Source organism: Delphinus delphis, chromosome 2 (genome assembly GCF_949987515.2).
Source record: "Delphinus delphis chromosome 2, mDelDel1.2, whole genome shotgun sequence".
Classification (NCBI taxonomy): Eukaryota; Metazoa; Chordata; class Mammalia; order Artiodactyla; family Delphinidae; genus Delphinus; species Delphinus delphis.
Window position 1 is genome coordinate 126,220,079 of NC_082684.1, and position 23,674 is coordinate 126,243,752.

The following is a 23,674-nucleotide window of genomic DNA, read 5'->3' on the forward strand; positions in this document are numbered from 1 at the left end:
TATCCCCTCCCTCTTGAGCCTCCCTATCCCACCCCTCTAGGTCATCACAAAGCGCTGAGCTGATCTCCCTGTGCTATGCTGCTGCTTCCCACTAGCTAACTATTTTACATTCGGTAGTGCATATATGGGACTTAAGTAAACTTAAAAGCTTTTGCACAGCAAAGGAAACCATAAACAAGCCAAAAAGACAACCCTCAGAATGGGAGAAAATATTTGCGAGTGAAACAACAGACAAAGGATTAATCTCCAAAATATACAAACAGCTCACGGAGCTCAATATAAAAAAAAACAAAACAATCCAATTAAAAAATGGGCGGAAGGCCTAAATAGACATTTCACCAAGGAAGACATACAGATGGCCAAGAGGCACATGAAAAGATGCTCAACATCACTAATTATTAGAGAAATGCAAATCAAAACTACAATGAGTTATCACCTCACGCCAGTCAGAATGACCATCATCAAAAAATCTAGAAACAATAAATGCTGGAAAGGGTGTGGTGAAAAGGGATCCCTCCTGCACTGTTGGGAATGTAAATAGTACTGTTGTGATTAATCCCCATTTTCAGATGAGGAAATAGATGCTTTAAAAGTTGAAGCAATTTGCTCCAAGAGAGCCAGGGACCCATACCACTTTCTCCTCTCCTCCTTTCTCCCCTCCCCTCCTCTCCTCTCTATGGGCTCACATACACACCTGTGTTAGGAGGATCAAATGAGATCATTCACAGGAAAGCACTTATGCTTCTCAAATTTAAGGGGTTGTGATTTTTATCTGCCTTGACCATTCAGGAAACTGGGGACTAGAAAAATGAACTAAAACTTGCATTTCACTCCCAGACCAATGTTCATTTTCTTATACCATGAAACTCTACAGATTTCCTGCTTGCTTGCTCCTTCTGCTAACATGGATTCTCTTCCACTGAATTATCTTAATGCAAATATTGCTGACCAACTCTTCAGATATTTAAATACGGGCTGCCTTGCATTGCTATTTTACTATTTGGTGTTTGCCCTAGCTTATCTCCAATCAATCAGGTCAATGTAGTTTATAAACTCTTTGGTGGCATACATTGAATAATATTTATTTCATTATCTTCAGAACCTAGCTTGGTGCCAGGCCCCTAGCACAGCCTTAATAGAGAACCGTCTGATGAACTGTTAGAATGAACGCACGTCTACAAGTGCTGGTCTTTTGGTTCTTTCCACCAATGAGGAGGAAAACCAGTTCTAGATTTGGGAATCAATACCATACCTCCAGCAAAGACTGTACTCTTGCAAGTATCTTTTTCTGTCTGGGCTTTTATCCCTCTAGACTGCAACAGAACTTTACTTTCTGGTGTTATTATCCTTAATCTCTCCATCTTACAGCCTTCATATTAGGGCCAGATAAAAACTCTCATTACAATATATTGCTGTGTGACAATTTAACCAAAAACTTAGTAGATTGAAAGCTCAATTTTTTATATCTTATGGATTCTTCAGGTCACGAATTCAGACAGGCCCTGGGACAGCTTGTCTCTGCTCCACAATGCCTGGGGCCTCAGTGGGGAAGACCTCAATGCTGGGGGAGATTCAATGATGGGGGACTAAGATCATCTAGAGGAATCCTCACTCACAAATCTGGCCAGTCATGCTGGAACCTCAGCCGGGCTGTTGGTGGAATATCTCTCCATTTGGTCTCTGCTTGTTCATGGCATGGTGCCAGGGTTCCAAGAAACACCTTCCCAAGAGAACAGGACAGAAATTTATTTTTTATGACCTGCATTTGGAAGTCATATGATGTTACTTCCGTTGCAGTCACAGGCCCACCCAGATTCAGGGGAAAGGGACACAAAACCTCTCAATGGGAAGCATCCATGCCACATTGTAGGAGGAACATGTGGGATGGGAGATCATGAGGCTTCATCATCCTAAAACATCACTTTAATCCTCTTTTCCCACTACCTACAGAGAAAAAATTCTGGCATTGAAGGCATTCTACAGTTTGGCCTAAAATGCCTTTCCTCTTTTCCTCCCTTTATTGACGTCTCTTCACTCTGACCAGACTGAGCTACTCTGTCACCCAAACTTGTTAAACTCATTCTTACTTCTGCTCTTTTATCTCAACTGATCCCTCTTCTTTTGACCTAATAAATTCTACCTCTCATTTAAAACTCTTAATGCTTAATTCGTCAGAATGAACTAAGGTGGCAGGAATCCTCAGAGAGATTACGTAAGTTACACTGCCACCTAAGGATGCTTTCAGAACACCACCTGTCTGGCTGTGGCCCTTACCATTTTGCCTTGGCTCACCTCCCTATGTGCCTGGGAAGCAGAAATGAAAGGAGAGACCTCAAACCACAACTCGTTCCCAGGTTACCTCCTTTTCAAAGCCCAGATCCGTCAATAATAAGTTTTTGCCCAACATGAAGAGGACAAAGTCCCTACCCTGTGGACCTCTTCTTCGAGGAGACTATGAGCAAATGACTACACATTAATTCAGACCTAGTCAAGCGTCTAGCTCGGAGAAACTTAAAACATGAATAGTAGATAGTTTACACAGAGACTGAAGCCAGATGAAAAAAAGAGTGGAAAGGAGAGATGGATAATGAACACATAAATAAACATGACAATTTCTGTATAAAAGATAACGTGTGTGTACGGTGATGGTAGGGTATTGCTTTAACTACGTTGGTCAGGGGAATCCTTTCTAACGAGGTGAAAAGACAAGAGGAGAAGACTAGGGTGAAAGTTCTCCCAAAGGTGTAAACCCCCTCATAGTATGCTTTATATGCCCCAAAATGCATGTATCAGCAATAAAAGTGAAAGACAGATTCAAGAAGGGAGATGGTGAGAAAAGGCAGAGTGAAGGGTAACGTCTGACGTGCTTGGGTCCGTTTTGAGAACAGGGCAGGAAAGGCAAGCAATTAACAGGCGGTCCCACACCAGTGCTCTCCTGGGCCAATGACTTAGTGCTGAATAGAAATCGAAAGTGAAAATAAAGCGCAAACAGTGGAGCTATAATTCCACTTCCTCCTTGGCCAGGGCCTTCCTGCCCCGCTCCCCGTGTTCTAGTGCCCCCTCATCGTGCTGAGGGTCCCTGCCAGTGCCTCCGAACCTCAACTCCGCGGCTCCCACGAGGACAACCGGCGCTCGCTCCGCCCCCCAGAAGGAGTTCCGCGTCCTCGGCTGCCCCGCCCCCGCCGGTGGCTCTGCGCACGCGCGGGGGCCATATTAGCAGCGGACACTCAGGCGGTGGTGGTGCGTGTTCTCTCGCAGAGAAAGAGCTCCGTGTAGGCTCTTCAGCGTCTCCCCTCGGTGAGCCTTTGCCCCCTGCGCACTCGCGGAAGCTTGGCCGCTCTCTCCGCGGGCGGGGATCCTGAGCGTTGCGGCAGAGCTGGTCCCGGCCTGCAGCGGCCGCCGAGGAACCGTGGACACGATGACTCTGCACCGGCTCCTTGGTGATGGACCGGCCGCGGGACTGGCTCCGGACGGCCGCCGTCGGGCTTCTCTGCGCTGAGCAGGCACCACGGGGCTGGGGACGCTCGGGCGGCGGGGCGGGCGCGGGGCCGGTGGGCAGGACAGAGTTGTAGGGCTGCCTCCGTCACTGTTAAGAGTCCGTAGTGAAAGTGAACCTGCGGGAAAGGAGGTGCAGGTGAACTCGCCTCGGGCCGTTGTCCTGCGTCTGGCGTGGAGATGAGAAAGTTGTGTTCTCTCGCGAATCAGAAGCCCCGGCGGTCTCCTCTCTGTGATCTCCTGGCGCTCTGCTCAGGGCCAGCCTTACCTTTCACCTGCGTGTTGCAGGAGCCGCATAGCTGGTTACCCTGCCCCACTCTTCGCCAGCCAGAGCGATCTTTCTAAAATGCCGGTCAGCTCCTGTGGCTCTTTGGCCCAGCATCGTTCTTTGGAGCCCCATTGCATAAGAGATAGCATTCATAGTTTTACCTGGGCACGCGGGCCTTCGGGACCTGATCCCTGCTTATCTTTACATTTTTAATTACCGATATTCTAGAATTTGGGAAAATTGGCTCTGGAGGCCGAAGTTTGGCTTTTCCACCAAATCACGCTGAGCCCCAGTGTTGTCTTTTGCAGTAATAGTAAAGATGCCAAAGATTACCATCCCGCTCCTCCCCTTCATAGTTCAGGACCCCGTATCATTCTCTGGAGAAAGCCTAAGCCTCTTAGCTTGGCATTCAAAACTCTACATGGTCTGGATACTTGCTTAGTTCTTTAGTTTTTTCATATCTTTTTTAACTTCAGCAATTTCTCTCGCCCATTAAGCTATTCTGCCTCAGTGCCTTTTGCCCAAGCTTTCTCCTCTGCCTGGAATGCCTTTCCCTTCTTTCTTCCCCTGTTCTTCCTCTTAGACCTAAATGTTCTCAGCCTTATTTCTGCCTCTCCCATCTCTAATTTGGGCTCATTTTCTGTATGTGTTTCGCAAAAAATACTTTCTTGATTTTCTCCAACCCTCTTCCCACTCTACCCTTAGTGCCTCTGTTACCATATTGCTTTATAAGTGTCCTTCTGTGTCTTCTCCCTCACCTGGCCACCAGACTGTACGCTCTTTAGGAAAGAGATTGCTCTTACCCATGCTGGCATTCCAGCATTTGGCATAGTGCCTGGTGCACCGTAAATGTTGGCTGAATGAAGAGAGTGAAGAAAACATTTTTTTTTCAAGTCAAGAAATGCTTTTTAAATTGTAAGTTTCATTTTAATAATTATCCTGTTTTCTTTTTACAGGAATTATCATAAAGTTCAGAAAACATGGTGAGTTAATACACATGCCAGTTAGCTGTTGCCTGATAAATTGTATTGCTTGTACTCAGCTTACAGACTTGCATGAGAAAATTGAAATGGAATGATGCCTTACCAGTTTCCTCCCACTCTCTGAATTTTGTATACCAGGATGTGTTCTGTAAAATGACTTGAGGGTTTACAGGAGTTGGCTTACTAAAAGTGGGGAGGAATCATTTGTATGTTTTTCCTTTGCAGTCTCGAAGATATGACTCCAGGACCACTATATTTTCTCCAGAAGGTAAAATATAAATTGTTTGACCTGTCTCAAATAAAAAAAAAATTTTAAGTATTTGAATTTTAGGGGTGGGTGGGGAATCTACAAACTTTTTTTAAGACTCAGTTGTTCATCCTTTCTGTAGTTTGAAGTAATGATCACCAGGTTGATTATGTACATCACAGGACTATGAGTAAAAGTAGGACTCTCGTCTGTAGCCCTCCAGTGTTGTTGCTGATTTCTCTTGAACCAGTGGTGCAAGAACAAGGAAGAGAGTCTTGGTTTCTCACTGCTTTTGTCTTGTAGGTCGCTTGTACCAAGTTGAATATGCCATGGAAGCTATAGGACATGCAGGCACCTGTTTGGGAATTTTAGCAAATGATGGTGTTCTGCTTGCAGCAGAGAGACGTAACATCCACAAGCTTCTTGATGAAGTCTTTTTTTCTGAAAAAATTTATAAGCTGAATGAGTAAGTGAAATCTTAGGGCAAACATCTCATCATATTTTCGGAGGGCTATTCCATGTGACATGATAGAATTGAACAGTTTGTTCTGTTTTTACTTCTGAAATTTTTTCCTTTTAACTTACTTGCTTGAAACTTCCTTGAGGCCCAGGACCATATGTTATTCTTTTAAAGTGCAGGGTCAAGTACTTAGTGGAGAAACAGCGTTGTATAGTGATAAGAGGCCTGGTAGTCACACAGCTTTGGGTTAACTCTGGGCTCCACCAATGCAAAGAATATGAAAGTAACTGGGACTTTCATATTCACCAAAGAATATGAAAGAATATGAAAGCTGTGACTTCACACCCATTGTTTAACTTCTCTGGGCTTCAGAGCCTACTAGAGCGGTTTTGGCAGTTTAATGAAATAAAATAAAATGAATGAGATAAACTAGCACAGTGTTTGGCATATAGGAGGCCCTCAAGGTATTGTTTATAATGGTTACTCAGGAATTATTTTGAATTATACTGAATCTTACCAAAGAATAGGCCTCCTGAAGGTCTGGGAAAAGTTTAGACTTTTCTGTACACTTAGTGAAGTTTCTGTTACAGTTGGGTGTTCAGGGCTTTGCAGCTAGCAGAGAGCTGGATTTGCTCATTGGAGACTTTCCCTTCAGTGGTGAGCCAGGTGAATTCTGGTTATAGGGCCTTTCTGATACACTCACCCAAGAAAGTGTCATCCCTCCACAGTCACTATTGGGCCCCTCAGCAGCTTGCAGGCTTGATTAGGCACAGTGCCAGAGGGTGTCGAAGCTGTAGGAGAGCCGGGGCGGCTTTCAGGGAATGGGGAGTAGAGAAAGGAAATGCACCCTCCCTGTAAGCCTAGCCCTGAGCTTCCTAGGCAGGCTCATAAAATATCCCGCCCTTCGGGTCCCCTCACCCTCACCCCCATCAAGTTAGGCCTTAGGAGGTGAGAGTGCTTACTACCCAAGAGCGTGGGGTAGTCTGTCTTCCTGTCTGGCAAAACCTTTTTCTTCTTTGTGGTTGAATCTTCTTGGGATTTACCCTAGCTTCCTAGTGTTTATTCTCTTGCCCTGTTCACAGGGTGGTGATGGTAAATACATCTCTTGTGAAGAACTTAAGTGTGCATTTGTTTATCTTATGTGTTGAATGACATCAAGTTGAAAGTTTCCTACAAAGATAAAACACATAGGTTTTGTCTGAAGGGTGTAGCAGCTGAGAGGAAGCATGGTGAATTTCTAATAGAGCTTAGTACTTTCTAAAACTTGTAAAATACCCCTGGTAAACATCTTCTCTGCTTACAGATAAATGTCTTTCTTTTCCTCAAGGGATATGGCCTGCAGTGTGGCAGGCATAACTTCTGATGCTAATGTTCTGACTAATGAACTGAGGCTCATTGCTCAAAGGTATGGTCATAAATACTATAATTGATGATATGTAAAATTAGTTTCGATGTTTCTAAGAACTCATTTTTGTAAAGATTAAAGTCATTAAAAACCTATTAATTGCAAATTACAGTGTTTTTTTCTTTAACCAAACTTGCAAAATATTAGTTACTGTATGATTTTTAAGATGTTGCCATGCCCTCTACTCTCCCCCTTTAGATTATTTATAAGTGACTATTATGTTGACCCCATGACAGAGATTTCTTTTCAGAGGGCATTTTGCTTAGAGTGTGTATATAGAGTGTTTTAGAGAAAACTATTCATACGCCAGTTTCTTTATCCTAGGTATTTATTGCAGTATCAGGAGCCAATTCCTTGTGAGCAGTTGGTCACAGCACTGTGTGATATCAAACAAGCTTATACGCAGTTTGGAGGTACTGAAACTTTTGGAAATTTTATTCCCAAAAGATAAAACGTTTTATGAGTAATAACCTTTTTGAGATGGTAAAATGAAATTGAAAGTGAAATAAGTAGACACTTTTCATCCATTCTCACTTCATGAACTAACTGGCTTCCACTATGTAGACTATCGAACATTTTATTAATAGACTATTGAAAGGCCAAAATAACATTTTCAAATCAGGAAACAAATTGCTTTTTACATAATGATGAAATTTAGCACTGGTCCTCTTTGTCTTTATTCCCTCTCCTGGCTGCATCCAAATCCTAGAAACAAAAGTGGAATTTTTGATGGAGCTTATCTGTGGTGGCCAGAACACGGAACAGTTTATGAATGCTTAACTTCACAGAAGAGGGGTTAGCCACTGAGCTCAAGTAACCATAGTGACACTAAATTTAGATTGTTGGTATGTTTAGCTTTTTTTTTCTCTGTTAAAGGAAAACGTCCCTTTGGTGTTTCATTGCTTTACATTGGCTGGGATAAGCACTATGGCTTTCAGCTCTATCAGAGTGACCCTAGCGGAAATTATGGAGGATGGAAAGCTACATGCATTGGAAATAATAGCGCTGTGAGTATTTTTGTGTTGCTATAGAATGTAGCAAAGGGTCTAGTAACTGCCGTAGTTTTAAAGTAGTGATGAGTGTAAACAGCATTTTAAGGTAGCTGCAACAGCCTTAATGTGATATGAAAGTATCTGTGATTTCTATTGGTGATGAAGTCACAGGTACTACTAATACTACTAGGGTTTACTGCCTACAGTAATAATGAAAGGAAGTGCTAATTTTCAGTTAGAAGTTGTGAAAATAAGATCTAGTTCCCCCGTCTCCCACATACTAGTTCACAGACGCCCTGAATTCTGTCATGGATACCTGGGATTCATTCATAGATCATCAACATCCCTCCTTTGCACCCCTATCCCATGTCAACCCTCCCTGCCATTAAAATTGTTTATGTTGTATACACACTAACAAACGTAAGGTAGATAGCTAGTGGGAGGCAGCCACATGGCACAGGGATATCGGCTTGGTGCTTTGTGACCGCCTGGAGGGGTGGGATAGGGAGGGTGGGAGGGAGGGAGATGCAAGAGGGAAGAGATATGGGAACATATGTATATGTATAACTGATTCACTTTGTTGTAAAGCAGAAACTAACACACCATTGTAAAGCAATTATACCCCAATAAAGATGTTAAAAAAAATTGTTTATGTTGGTTATAATGCCAATAATAATTCAGGCATTATTCATGTTCCTAAAAATGGCAAAAATTTAAAGGAAGTTCTCTATGTTGATTCTTCCTTATGTTTTATAGGCAGCTGTGTCAATGTTAAAACAAGATTACAAAGAAGGAGAAATGACTTTGAAGTCAGCTCTTGCTTTAGCTATCAAAGTCCTAAATAAGACCATGGATGTTAGTAAGCTCTCTGCTGAAAAAGGTAATTTATGTCCACTCCTCTAATTTGTTTGCTTAGTGAGGGAATTGATAGAGTAGGCCTTTAACATGTTATCATAGTGCACTGAAACAGCAGCCTTATAAGTTAGGTGACCTTACAGCTATTTCCTAAGACTTGCCCAAGGTCAACACTGACAAGTTCTGGAGCCACCGTCCCACACTACATAACAGGCTTAAGGACTTGAGCCTGAATGTTCTCAATATTCATAGTTAAATCTGATCCATGCTATTTTATCTTATCGACTTCTTGACAGTGATATCTGTGCTCATGTGTACATATGATAAAGAATATGAAAGTAATTATATGGTTATATATGTTTGGTGTCCTTCACCAGAGATACAACATTTGCATGAGTTGTACCCTCTGTTCTTCTGAATCTACTGATCTCTTACATTAAGCCCATGTTTGCAATTGTAAATGCTTTATTTAACTAAAGTTACATGACCATATAAAACAATATTTGTAAGTAATGTTTTCCAAAAATTGTGGTAAATTAACGTATTGATTTAGTTTAGGATAACTTAGCTCCTGGTGTTGCTTTAAAAAATGCCATTTACTTGCAGATTGTCCTCTTGTCTACTTCTACCTAATTTCAAGGAGGCACTACTCAATTTTCCCTTCTCAAAATTTCTCCTCCTTTTGGCATTAGTCTGCTTTTCTCATCCATAGTCATGGGAGCTGCTTTTCATGCCTTTGTTTTGAAAAGAGATTTGAAAAGTTCATGAAAAGTAAGTGTAAGTACTGGTTAAAGATTTTGGCTGAGCCCTCAGAGGTTCTAACGAGGAAACTGGCTCTTTCTGGTCAGGCCAGCTAGAGCAATTGGCTGGTTGTACTTTTTCCGCAAAAGTAACAGAACAGCAGCTCAGAAAGTTAGTATGGATGAAGATAAAGATGATATTAAAGTAAAAATATTCATAAAAGCATTACAGTATCGAAGGTATTTTGTTTCCATGAAAGTATCCATGAATTATATTCAGCAGAAAACTTGGAAAAGTGGTGTACTATGGCTCAAACGGTATGAAGAGATTAAACTGTGGTTGCTTATTAAGGGTTTTGGCTAAGTATGGCTGCCTGTATTACAAGTGTGTGTGTTTGCTTCCAGTGGAAATCGCCACACTAACAAGAGAGAATGGAAAGACAGTCATCAGAGTTCTCAAACAAAAGGAAGTGGAACAGTTGATCAAAAAACATGAGGAAGAAGAAGCGAAAGCTGAGCGTGAGAAGAAAGAAAAAGAACAGAAAGAAAAGGATAAATAGAAGACAAAATCAGGGATTTTATAACTCATTTGGGGCACCATTTCAGTGTAAAAGCTGTCCTATTCTTCCACATTGAGAAAGCTTTGACTTTTTTTTTAACTTGTCTAGTGGGAAAATAGGATGGTACCAACTGAATTGGGTCCTTGTTATTGCTGTCCAGGTGAATATTGTAATGATGGTTACTCTTTATGGACATCTTAATCACCCTCCCCCTCTTTTTTTTTTTTGAATAAAACTTGGAAAGAATGGAAATGGTGAAGGAAAACATTCTCTAGCAGTAACTGTTAAAGATACCAGGATTAATAGGGCTGTGGTCTTTTCACACTTTATGTGTACTGTGGCTACTCTTGCAGTTACTTTTTTTTTGGCTGCGTTGCGTCTTCATTGCTGCACATGGGCTTTCTCTCGTTGGCGCCGATCAGGGGCTACTCTTCATTGCGGTGCATGGACTTCTCATCGCGGTGGCTTCTCTTGTTGCAGAGCATGGGCCCGAGGCCACAGGCTTCAGTAGTTGTGGCACATGGGCTCAGTAGTTGTGGCTCGTGGGCTCTAGAGCACAGGCTCAGTAGTTGTGGCGCACAGACTTAGTTGCTCCACGGCATGTGGGATCTTCTTGGACCAGGGATTGAACCCATGTCCCCTGCATTGGCAGGCGGATTCTTAACCACTGCGCCACCAGGGAAGTCCCAGTTACTTTTAAATAAGATGTTAAAATGGACAGAAATGTAAACATCATAAGAAAAGAAAGGTGGGAACTGTGCAGTGATTTTCTATTCTTTGTTCCCCTGCCATCTTGGAGAACCTGTAGCCCAATTTGAGCAAAACGGAGAGCTGTCCTTCTCCTAGGTCTCGTCTGATATTACCCTATCCGAAGCCTATCTAGTGAAATAAGAGTCGTTCACCAACCTTTGATATTGATGGGTGTTCATACTGGACTTAAAAATCGTGTGTGTGTGTGTGTGTGTGTGTGTGTGTGTGTGTGTGTACACATACATACTTGCAAACATAGTAAAACGCGAAAGGTAGAATTAAAATGAAAGCCCTGTGTATCCACTACCGAGCTTCAGAAACAAATTAATCAATACTTTTGAAGCCGCCTGTGTGTCCCTTTCAGGTCTCATTCTTCTCTGTTTCCCTCTACCCCCGAGAGGTGACCACTGCCTTGAGCTCATCATTCCTGTAAGCTACGGATTTTCCACTCTGGTTTTCTGCCCCTCTACTCCAGGTGGTCCTGGTAGGTCTGTCAATCAGATAATCCCACGCCTTTCACAAAGGTGAGCACATCACTCAGTCTGGCCAGATTATCATGTCTGTCTGCAGGGATGGGTTTGAGAATGAACGTGTGGGCTGAGCCAAGCCAGACTTGATGTGTGGATATGAGGAAAGAATACTGAAGGTCCTGCATTAGGACCAGCTCTCCCAGTCGGCAGCCCAAGCAATGTGAAAGGTTATGCAAGAGAAACTAAGGCTACAGAGGAAAAAGAACCGAAAGATGAGAATAGTTCAGTTTGGCCAAAGGGAGCTCCACCGCTGAGCTTTGCTTAGGATGCTGTCACTTAGAATAGAATCCTCTGATGGAAGTGCTGTAGGGCAGTGCTACTTAAAAGCGTGGTCTGTGGAGCATCACCTGGGTGTTTGCTAGAAATGCAAATTCTAGCGTCCCATCCCAGGCCGCCTGAATAAAAATCTTGGCATAGAGCCCAACAATCTGTTTTAACCAAGCTCTGCATGTGTTTCTGATTCATGGTGAAGTTTGAGAAGTGCTTTGCTGCATATTGGAATCATCTGAAAATCTTTTAAATTTCTTTGTACCCAGGCTATACCCCATACCAATTAAAGCAACCTCTGCAGTGGACCCTGGCATTACCATTGCTCGAAATCTCCCCGGATGATCTAATGGACAGCAGGGATGAGAACCAGTGCATTGAGCCATAGCAGTGTTGTCAATCAGATATGGGGTCCCAGCCTAATCCCTAATTAAGTGCTCTTAAGCAATAGCAGTGTCTTGGAGTTTTCTGCACGTGGTGGTGTTCAAGCTATTTCCAAGCCCCTTTGACATAGTGCTTTTTGAATCTTCTAAATTTCTCTTAATACAGTTGATTCTTGTTTGTGGTAGCCATGTTCTGTAAAGTCAGCATGAAGGCTGAATTAGCAAATTCTGAGCCATTGCTCCTAGTAAAATAACAGGTTAGGTTCCTTTGAGCCTCTGGTTACAACACTTTCATCAACAGATCAATTCATAGCCTTGTTTTATGTGTGTTTCTGTTTAGAGACATTTAATGTACGTTGGTACTTCATTAATATTGAACTCATGGCCAACAGCACTTTAACTCATACCTAAATGAAGCTTATCTAATGCATATATTTTCTATGTAAGGCACATCACAGCTGCCTTGTGTTTAGGAACACTAGCAAACACTATACTGAAGGGACATTTTAAAAAGTGAAATCACCAACAAAAAGCACAAAAATTCAAAAAGCATAGCACAAAAATGACCAAAAGAACACTTGTTTACAGTATGAGCTGAAGCAAGAAGGTAGAGTGGCTCCTTGTTTGACTTCAGCTGGGAAAATGGACATCAGGCAACAAATACTTCCATAGCTCTGTGCGTGTCCACAGTGACCAGGAGAGCACTGTGAGTATTGGTTTTGGGGTTAAAGGCAAACTTGCAAATGCAGAATCTGTACATAATGAGGGTTGACAGTATGTCGTAAAATGACCTTTCAGTCTCGCTATGCACAGAAGTAGAGGTAGATGGAGAAGTGAATTGATAAATCCTGTTGGCTTTATCTCCAGAATGTATCTAGAATCCAACCATTTACCACTGCAGTTACACTGATCCATGCCACCATTCTCTCTCACTTGGACTATTGCTACAGGCTCCATCTGCTTCCTTTCCCTTCAGCCAATTCTCAACACAGCAGCCTTTCAAAATGTAAGATTGTGCTACTGGTTTGCTCAAAACTCTCCAGTAGCTTCCCTTCTTGCTCAGTAAAAGCCAGATTCTTTACACTGGTTTACAAGGTGCCCCATACTCTGGCCCCTCTGCTACCTTCTCTTCCACCTTGTGCTCCCTTCCTCATTCTATTCATCAGATGAGCCCCCTTGTTCCTTGGAATAACAAGCCCTCTTCCATCCCAGGATCTTTGCACTTGCCATTCCCTCTGACCTGGGAATACTCTTCCCCTGGGAACATCAGTATGGCCCACTCACCTCGTGCAGGTCTCTCTCTCAATGTCACCTTATTTGGCTACTTCCTACAGAAGAGCAGTCTGTTCCCCACACACTCACATTCTCCTTCTCCCTGCTGAGTTTCCTCCATAGCACTCAACACCATCTGGCCTGTTTACTGTCCGTCTACCTCACTGGAATATAAGCTTCCAGAGCAAGGACTTTGTTTTATTCAACAGCTATGTTCCAGTACCTAGAACAGAAACTGGTACCTATTAGGCAAGAATTAAATATTGTTGAAGGAATGAATAGTGGCTCTTGATATGGTGGAGTGAAATCCTAAAATACACCTCTTTTCCATCCAGGTCAGTAGAACTGGTGGGTTTTCCATATTCTGATCACCCCTTCAACACGTGCTTAAAGTTGTGACAACTTCAAAGACTGTAGTGGGTAAGACAGCTTAGCATATTTTACCACCACATTAGAAGCAAGTCTTCAGAACTTCACCCAAAAGATGGGCAAATTTTGACATATTCACCCTTTTGTTGAAATAATTTCATACTGTAGGGGAAAAGTAGAAGGTGGGGTTGCAGCAGGGGTTATTCTATAACTGGGTTTTTTCCTGCTCTCGGGCTGACTGCTAGCCTAGATTCTCACCCAGCTTCTTTTTCCTCTGTTCTGTGGTGTACTTTTAGTCCTAGATTTCAGACCCCTCTGGTTCCTGATGACTCATCCCAAATATAAGCTTAGCAATCCTCACCTGAACAGGGGCACTCCTCCACCTACAGCAGGCATTTCATCCTCTCACCTGGGCAAAACTTGTGGGTTCTCACAGGGGCACTACGGGTTCAAGAGCACCTTAACAGAAACAAATAGGAAACCAAAAAGCTAAAAGTTTCAAATCTTGAGTCAAACTTTAAAATCAAAATCTTAAGCTGATTTCATTTTGGTGAGTTACAAATCACGTTTTTAAAAATAAATCGTGGAAAAAAGTCATGTTCCTTCATATAATTTTATTGCTGGTGTTTTTCTTAATCAGAAAATAAGACTCTGGAATTTCTACAGTCCAGCACTTGGACAGTTCCATGAAAGTATTTGTTTTAGCAATGTAAAAATATTCTACATTCTGGAAAAAAATCAGAAAGTGGATTCATTTTTTTATTTCTTTATATTTACCATATTCCTGGTAATTTTAGGTGATGTGGATTCATGGATGAGTAAGACATGTCCTCAGTTCTTTTTTTTAATTGAAGTACAGTTGATTTATAATGATTCAGGTGTACAGCAAAGTGGTTCAGTTACATATATACATATATTCTATTTCAGATTCTTTTCCATTATAGGTTATTACAAGGCATTGAATATAATTCCCTGTGCTATACACTAGGTCCTTGATGTTTATCAATTTTATATATAGTAGTGTGTATATGTTAATCTCAAATACCCAATTTACCCCTCCCCTCATCCTCAGTTCTTAATGTGCAGTCTCGCAGGAAAGGCGGGGCTGTCATCAACTACTTAACAATGTGGAGGATGTGCTGGACTCCAGGTGGCTGTACACTGAGGTTAGGGAGGAAAGGCAGAAGGAACTGCTGTGTAAAGGCCTGGCAGTGGGAAAGCTTCACATTTTTATGGAAAATCCATAGCTGAGCAGAGCTAGAGCATAGCTCGTTAGGGGAAGAAGAGGAACAAGAGATGAGGTTGGACACGTATGCTAAGGAGAGAAGACAGCTTCACAGATCTTGGAGTTTGTGCTCGATACAATGCAGAGGCTGCTGAGATTCTTAGTAAATGAGAGAAACAATTAACACTCGAACTCTTGGAGTCCAGAAGATGGATTAAGTAGGAAGAGACATAAGGCAGGGAAACCAGATAGGAGGCTACCTAAATAGGCAAGGAAGGATGAGGGTCTAAGAACAGAGAGGAGGGAGGCCCCCACACAGTGAGGGATGAGAGAGAGGGAGTAGAGGATGACTAGGGCCTCTAACTCAGATAAGTAGTTACAATCTAATTTTAAAAGACATTAAGTGAATATGATGAACTACTCTTAAAATTTCCTAACGTCTTTTTTCTTATTGCTGTTTTGGCTTAAAACCAATATCCCTGGGAGGGAAGGATTCTGCAAACAATATTGCACATTACACAGTGAGTAAAACCATGTCAAATGCTTTCTTTTTCTCTTTCTTCCACATGTTGTTCATTTGTATTCTTTTGTGTACTGTCCATCTCCTTTGCTCAGTTTTCTATCAGAGCATTTAACTTCTAAAAAATTCATTTTTAATGCAGGTATACTGAAGGCTTTTTGTGTTTATGCAGGCAAAACTATCAATCATTTATAGTTCTTGTTGTTAGTATCATGCATATAAAGATATTCCCCATGCCAAAGTCTATAACATACTTCTAGTAAATTTGTGGTTTTATCACTTTTATCATGCGCAATTTTATTTATTGTTTGAATTTAATTTATTTAATTTAATTTAATTTTTTATTTTATTTTTGGCCACATTGGGTCTTTGTTGCTGCACGCGGGCTTTCTCTAGTTGTGGCGAGTGGGGGCTACTCTTCATTGTGGTGTGCAGTCTTCTCATTGTGGTGACTTTTCTTGTTGTGGAGCATGGGCTATAGGCACTTGGGCTTCAGTAGTTGTGGCGTGTGGGCTCAGTAGTTGTGGCTCGCAGGCTCTAGAGCGCAGGCTCAGTAGCTGTGGTACCTGGTCATAGTTGCTCCATGGCATGTGGGAACTTCCCGGACCAGGGCTTGAACCCGTGTCCCCTGCATTGGCCGGCAGATTCTTAACCACTGCGCCACCAGGGAAGCCCCTATCATGTGCAATTTTAAATATATAATTGGTATCTATTTTTAAAAGGCACTATTTAAGTTAATCATGCAACTTTAATTCCATTGTTCAGGCTAATTGGGAATTGTCCATTCTTTTTTTTTTTGGCTAGATATTGTTTTAATGAGAATTATAAAAGACCAAAACCATTTTTTGGCAAACTGCCCTTTTTTTTAAACAAATGATTTGCTTTTAATTACAAATACTGTGTAAGACAATGCCTTCTTTTGCAAAACCAATAAGTACAAGAATAAATTTTAAACAGATGTGATTTGTCCAAGATATTTGGGGGGAGGAAGAGAGCCTGATTTTTTTCCAGTATTAAAAAAAAATGAGTCTTCCCTAAACTTTCAAAGAAAAAGTTTGAAGGTATGACTCAACTGGAGGAAAAAAAGAGAGAGAGACCATCTTATAGCTGCTTTAAATAGCTTCTGATAATTCTTCCGATGTTACCTTTCCTTTCCAGAACTCATAACTTCACAAAATAGTTGAATTTAAAATATTTCTAATGAACTGATTAATGGGGGAAAAAGAAAATGAATGAATTCAGAATGACATGAAATAAGATAGTTATTTGCCTTTCTTGGTTTATTTACTTATTTATTTTTTGGTAACAGCTTTATCGAGATATAATTCATAGACCATACAATTCACTCATTTAAAGGGTACACGTCAATGACTTTTAGCATAGTCACAGAGTCGTACAACTATCACCACAATCTTAGAACATTTTCATCATCTGGGAAAGAAATCTTGTACCAATTTGCCATCACCCCCAGGTCCCTCCTCAGCCCTACACAACCACTAATCTACTTTCTGTCTATACAGAGTTGCCTATTCTGGGAATTTCATATAAATGGAATCATATACTAAGTGGTCCTCTGTGACTGGCCTCTTTCACTTAGTGTAATGTTTTCAAGGTTCATCCACATTGTAGTATGTATTGGTATTTCTTTGTTTACTAGGTGAGAGAAATAATAGCATGAATTCATCTCCTTTTATTACTGAATAATATTCCATTGTGTGATTATACCACATTTTATCTATTCATCAGTTTGGGGACATTAGGGTTGTTTCTGTTTTTTGGTTATTATGAGTATTGCTGCTTTGAATACTCATGTATATGTTTTTGTGTGGACATGTGTTTTAATTTCTCTTTCTCTATATACCTAGTAGTGGAATTGATGGGTCATATCTTGGTTAATTTTTAAACCATATTTATACTATACATTCATATTAACAATTCAGATTTTAAAAGGAGTCTTCTTTCTGCTATTTTCTCCTGTAAGAGCCCAATAAAAATGGGAACTGGATTGACTCCTTGAGTAAATGTACATATATGAATTCATTTGTTGTCCTTGAAGTAGGTCTCACAGTTGGAGAGGATTTTGGCTTCCTTTCATCCTGGCAGGAAGAATGTCTTCTCTAAGTTCCTTTATGCCTAACACTAGGAAAGGGCACGTCTTTGATTCTGTACCCAAGAGCCTTATATAACAACATTCTCTGAAAACGTCAGTCCGCATGACTTTGAGAGAATACAGAACGAGAGAATCCGGGGTAAATTGTCTTCTGGGTCCTATACAATCTAACAACTTGCTTTTCCCGATCACAAAAGCAGTGCATGCTCAATTTGGAAAATACACAACAAATTAAATACTAATTACCCTTACTATCTTGCCCAGAGTTAGCCACTGTTAGCTTATTTCACTGGCCCAGTTTAGCTGCAGAATAAGTGTACTGGTAGACTATGGCAAATTACAGAAAAGCTATTTTATTTATTTATTTATTTTAGGTTTAATGTGAGATTTATTTATTTATTTTTAAATTAATTTTTATTGGAGTATAGTTGCTTTACAATGTTGTGTTAGTTTATACTGTAAAGCAAAGTGAATCAGCTATATGTATACATATGCCCCCTCTTTTTTGGATTTCCTTCCCAGTTCGGTCACCACAGAGCATTGAGTAGAGTTCCCTGAGGTATACAGTAGGTAGAAAAGCTATTTTTAAATAGTCTTAAATGAGAATTTAAAATAAGTTTTTTCCTTTTCATTGCTCTTCTAAAGCATTTTGCAGCCTTAGAACACGCTGTTTCTCAATACAACAGAGTAGAAGCTATCATTTGTTGAGTACACAAATGTGTCAGTTACTGTATATTTATCAGTGCTAATTCTCACCATAACCTTGTAAAACATTTAGTATAATTGTAGCACTGAGGGCCTACAATGTGCCCAGTGATTTAGAGGCAAACTTTCTATTTATGTAGCTGAGAAAACCAAAGCTCAGAAGAGATGAGCTTGTGCCAAGTCACACAGCTCCAGTGCCACCACTGCAGTGCAAGCCATTGCTGTCATCCCTGGCCTGGGCTTCTATGGGAGCCTCCCCCATTTGTCCCTCTCTAGCCCTTTTCCCCTTAACTTCTAGAGTGTTTTCAATTTGTTGAAAACTAAAGAATACTTGAAGTCACCTGTAAGAAAAAGGATGTATTTGATCCTTGGTTACATCAGACCTTCTTAGTCACTGGTGAAGCAGAGTTGAAATTGCTTGTTGTGCTTTTGATGCCCATTTGATCTCTCCGACACTCTGCGAGATAGTAGATTGGGAAACACAGAAAGTTCTTGACATATTGGGGAGTGCAGTCTTTGGTCTTTGATGTCAGATAAACACCAGTGTGGATCCTTGCTCTGTCACCTCCTAGCTATTCATTCAACAATTATTTGAGAATCAGCTATTTGTCAAGTTCTCAGGATGATACAGTGAACAAGATAGGTAATATCTCTGCTTTCATGGAACTTACTGTGTGTAGGGGAGGAAAGCAGAAAATAAATGAGATTATTAATCAAGCGTGTTATAGAAGAGCAAGGAGAGATTGTGTCTCGTGTGAGACAGCTGTGGAACTGGAAATTACCAAATGATTTCCAATTTTGAGAGACTTGGATCAGGTGGCTTAGAATTAGGTTAAAGAAAATCGATTCTCTGGAACAATCAGTGCCATACATTAACTTTCAGAGGGAGTTTTTTGTATTGCTAAAAGGTTGCTCATCTGGTCTTCTTATGCATATAGAAAACTTGACATCAATTAGTAATCACTAGATAGATGAGAAAATGAACCTTGCTAAATAAATTAGAGGAGCAGATAATTACAGCAGAGTCCCAAATGTAGTAGAGAAACAGCTCCATTTTGGTTTTAATTTATCCTCACATCCCTAAATGCCTTACATGGCAGCTTACAAATTACAAATGGAAGAGAAATATATTTAATTTTGAATTTTTTGAGTGCTTTTGAGGATCATAATTCCTTAATATCCCTTGATTGAGGTGGGAATAGTCTAGGGACAATTAAATTGGCAATCAATGAATTAAATTCTAAGAGGACAATTCTCCTGGTGCATAGCTACAAATTTCTGGAGCATTTGTGGTCTATACCTGCAGTATAATTTGTCCTTTGGATTTATTTTTGATATATGTGGCAGTGTCTATAAATACCTCTCATTTCTAGAATAGAAAGAGAGTGAGATATAGGCTGTATATTTGATAAGAATATTTAAATTCTACCTTTTGCACAGAGTCAAGCATTTGCAATTGTGTTTTGTGGTCATTAAGTAAGGGCATAAGTTTCTTTTTAAAATTTATAATAGTATGTCACCTATGAAGAACACTTCATTTAATGAAATCAATATTTACATATTTCTAATAAATTGTGTTGATCTAATACACAAATGTTGAGCTTTTGCATAGTAATTGCAAATCTGCTGAAGGAATTTATCTAGAGAAATCCATATTTGTGTTTTTTTTACTGTAGAAATTATATTTTAGCAGCTTTATGGAGCTGTCATTGATGTATACAAATTTGATGTTTAATGTGCATATACATTGTGAAATGATCACCACAATCAAGCTAATTAACATATCCATTACCTCTACATAGTTACCATTTTGTGTGTGTGTGTGGAGAAGATTTAAGATCTATCCTTTTGCAAGTTACAAGTACACAATAGAGTATTGTTCATATTTGTCTTTAAAAAAATTCTTTCATGATATGATTCATCACTTCCAGATATAAAAGTTTTCAACATTTAGAGGGCATGGGATATTACAGTGTACTTTCTTAAGATGGAAAACAATATCTTCATTTATAACAAGAGCTGGTATTTGTTCAGGACACATTATAATTTATTTTGTTTTGTAATGAACTGCCATTTCTTTGTTCTCTTGTGTTTTTCTATTGTTAATTGGGTCCGTGACATTGTGGTGTATACGTATACGCATATATGCTATTATTAAATTCTATTGAGACAGCTCAGTTTTATACATGGTTTGTACTTTTTGTGATATTTGATTTTATGTGCTACTATTTAGCTATTACAATCTAATACAAATGTGGCCAATTAATTTTCTTTGAAAGCTCCCTGCATTAAAATATGTCTGCTCTTTTACATTTTGATCACAGCCATTGAAATAGCCCCTGAAAGGGACCTTTTATTTTTATATCATTTCTTTTGAAGAATTGGATTTTAATATCCTATCAATACTTGCTTTTTTTCCTTTAATCTGTGAAAATGCATTTAACTTCAACAATAAAATTGACAGCATCCATTTTTATCTTTAATTACCTTTTCAGTTTGGCTCTCCAAGGCTCACAGCAGAATTTATCACCAAGCCATAATGGAAATGCTGAATGGAAGATTCAGAGAATCTGCCGAGCTCTGAATTTAGCTCAGTTGACCCCGTTATAAAAAAGAAAAGTGAACAGCAACATTGACATAAAAGACAACTCATTAGGTCATACCACTTGCAAACGACAATGTTTATTTTTGATTCCTCTTATTTATTTGGCCCCCTAATTCCCTTCTCGTGTGCTCTTTTTTAAACTCCAAAGCACCAACTCCCCTCTGCTTAAGGGTTTCGTAAGTGCAAAAGCACATCAGAGAATAACTGCCACACAAACAATAATAGCTGCCAGCTATTGAACACTTGGGCCCTGCAGCTGAATGCTCGCTTTACCAGCTTTATGTCCTGCCAGGCAGCTTTTAAGGCTCTGGTTTAAAGATTAGGGATGGGGTCTACAGAGAGAGATTCGGTTTAGTTTGAAGTCAGGCCACCTGGGTTTGAATCCCTGCTCACCATTTTCTACCTCACTAGCTCAGAGATCTTGGGCAAACTACTTCACATTCATTTATTCATCCAACAAACATTTTGAGCATCAACTGTGTGCTCCATATACTGGGCACCCACCGGTGGATACCAGACACAGCTGTTGCCCATCTGGAGCTAATTTTCTATAGGGGGAATCAGGCACACTAAAATTATGTCATTAAAAATTGTGACAGATGTGGTGAGGGGAGGGGACAGGGCACACTGGTACAGAGTAATAGACAGAGGGAGTGGAAGACCCAGCTTAGGTTGGTTTGTCTCTCAAGAGGTGACAAATAAGCTCAGTCCTGAAGGAGGAGTAGGAATTAGGCAAAGCGGGCGAGGAGGAAGGCTGGGGAGGGAACAGGGCAGGCAGAGGGAGCAGTTCATGTCAAGGCAGGACCATGCTGGCTGGTTCCAGAGACTGAAAGGGGCCAATGACCCAGGAGCACGGTGTGTGCGTGTGGGGTGGGGGGGAGCTGTCAATGTAGGCAGCAGGGGCCACTCTAATGGGTGGCAAGGACTTGGGATTTTGTTTGTGTTTTAAGACGATCACTCAGGCTGCCCTCAGAATGTGCTGGAGAGTGCAGGTGGAGTCTAAGCTAGAGATAAGCATGGACTTGACTGTAGTAGTAGGAGAGGAGGATTAAGATATGGATTCCAGATAGATTCAAGGTAAACAGCACTTAAGGTTGAATTAGACTTGGTGGGTGAAGCAGAGGGAAGAACCAATGATGACCTCCAGGTTTTTCGCTTGAATAATTAGTTGGATGGTGGTACCATGGATTGAGATGGGGAGACTAAAAGAACAAAACGTTTTGGGACATAATTAACTGACATGTCCAAGTGACGATGATGTCACATACACACAGAGTTGAGACAGAGACCCAGAGTTGAGATTAGCACCTGAGTGTGAATCTGGTCATTGCCAGTATGTGGAAGGTATTTAACGCCAGGGAAATGGATAAGATCACAGAAGTTGGGGGAGTAGGGTGGAGGCAGGGGCAGAGTGTACAGAGAAAGAGATAGGTCCCAGATTTCAGCCTGTGGAATTCCCAACATGCGGAGTCTGGGTGAAAGAAGAGGAACCTGCCAAGAGCAGTGAGAAGGAGAGGTCAAGACAAAACAAGGGTAATAAAAGTACCACACTTCTAATACTGCTGGAGTTTAAATGTGCTAGTGTATTAAAAAGTGCTTAGATTATTATATTCTCCCACTACCTAGCAAGGTTAATATGATAATTATTATATTCCACTTTCTATGGCAAGGCACTGACTCGCTAGTGAGTATTATAAAGATGAATAAGACATAGACTCTAAGCCTAGGACCTCATCATCTAGTAGAGGACATAAGATGTGTAGAGAAATGGACCCAAAGATGGAACGTGGTAAGTGCTGTGAGAGAAATAAAAGTGTTCTGGAAGTTCAGAGAAGGCAGAGGCTGTGTCTGGTGGGGGAACCAGGCTAGGCTTCAAGGGGCAAGCAGCATTTGAAATGGGTCTTGAAGAAAGGGTGGGTTTGGATATTCAGGGAAAGGGAGGAGTAGGATGGGCAAAGGCAGGAAAGTGTAACAAAAATTCCATAATCTTCAGAGGAAATGTGGTGTCTGGGATATGGGTGCACTGTAGACTGTATGACAGTCCCTTTGGTCAAATCTCAGAAAGTTGGTAGACAGATGCTACTTTAGGGAACTTTTGTAGGTGGTGGCCACAGCAACAGCACCAGTTTTCATTGTCATTTGATCAGCCAGCATTTCCTAGCAGTGTGAAAACGCCTGTTATCAGAGTCAGGTGCTGCCACCATATCCAGCAACCGAGAGTAATTGGTGTATCATTCTAGAAAAAACCATCCAAGATGCATACATTATATTCTATAATTATTTGCTTGGATTTTAAAGTGCCCAACAAATTACACACTTTGCCTTTCACTTAAGAACAGTAACAAGTATTATTTTTTCACAGATTATGTAAATAACTTGTTCTCATGGTCATTTTTTAAAATAATTTTACCCCTTTAATCATTTTTTAAAAATTATTTATTTATTTGTTTATTTTTGGCTGCGTTGGGTCTTCATTGCTGTGCGCGGGCTTTCTCTAGTTGCAGTGAGCAGGGGCTACTCTTCGTTGTGGTGGGCGGGCTTCTTATTGCAGTGGCTTCTCCTGTTGCGGAGCACGGGCTCTAGGCACACGGGCTCAGTAGTTGTGGCACATGGGCTTAGTTGCTCCATGGCATGTGGGATCTTCCTGGACCACAGCTCGAACCCATGTCCTCTGCATTGGCAGGCAGATTCCTAACCACTACACCACCAGGGAAGTCGGTTCTCATGGTTATTGATATAACACTCTGGGGAGACCTAGGAGTCCCAATTATGCTTGCCATGGCTCAGCTAACAGCCATTTAATTCTATTTTTTCCACTGACAGGTGCTGTGACCTTCAACAGTTATTCAACCACTCAGTTTCAAATCCCCTAGCTGTAGAAGCAGAATAACACTTTACTTTCTCCAAATACCGTTAGGGTGAATTGCATAAGT

General features: G+C 40.8%; 1 protein-coding gene across 1 annotated transcript; it reads left to right on the forward strand.

Moving 5' to 3' along the window:
• The first annotated feature begins 3,205 nt into the window (after nt 1–3,205).
• PSMA4 (proteasome 20S subunit alpha 4) lies at nt 3,206–10,280 on the forward strand. The gene is made up of 9 exons (XM_060005545.1): nt 3,206–3,297; nt 4,720–4,746; nt 4,972–5,014; nt 5,297–5,459; nt 6,781–6,858; nt 7,183–7,271; nt 7,735–7,865; nt 8,607–8,730; nt 9,851–10,280. The coding sequence occupies exons 2-9, from the start codon at nt 4,744–4,746 to the stop codon at nt 10,003–10,005; spliced, it is 786 nt and encodes a 261-aa protein (XP_059861528.1). The 5' UTR covers nt 3,206–3,297; nt 4,720–4,743; the 3' UTR covers nt 10,006–10,280.
• The last annotated feature ends 13,394 nt before the right edge of the window (nt 10,281–23,674 follow it).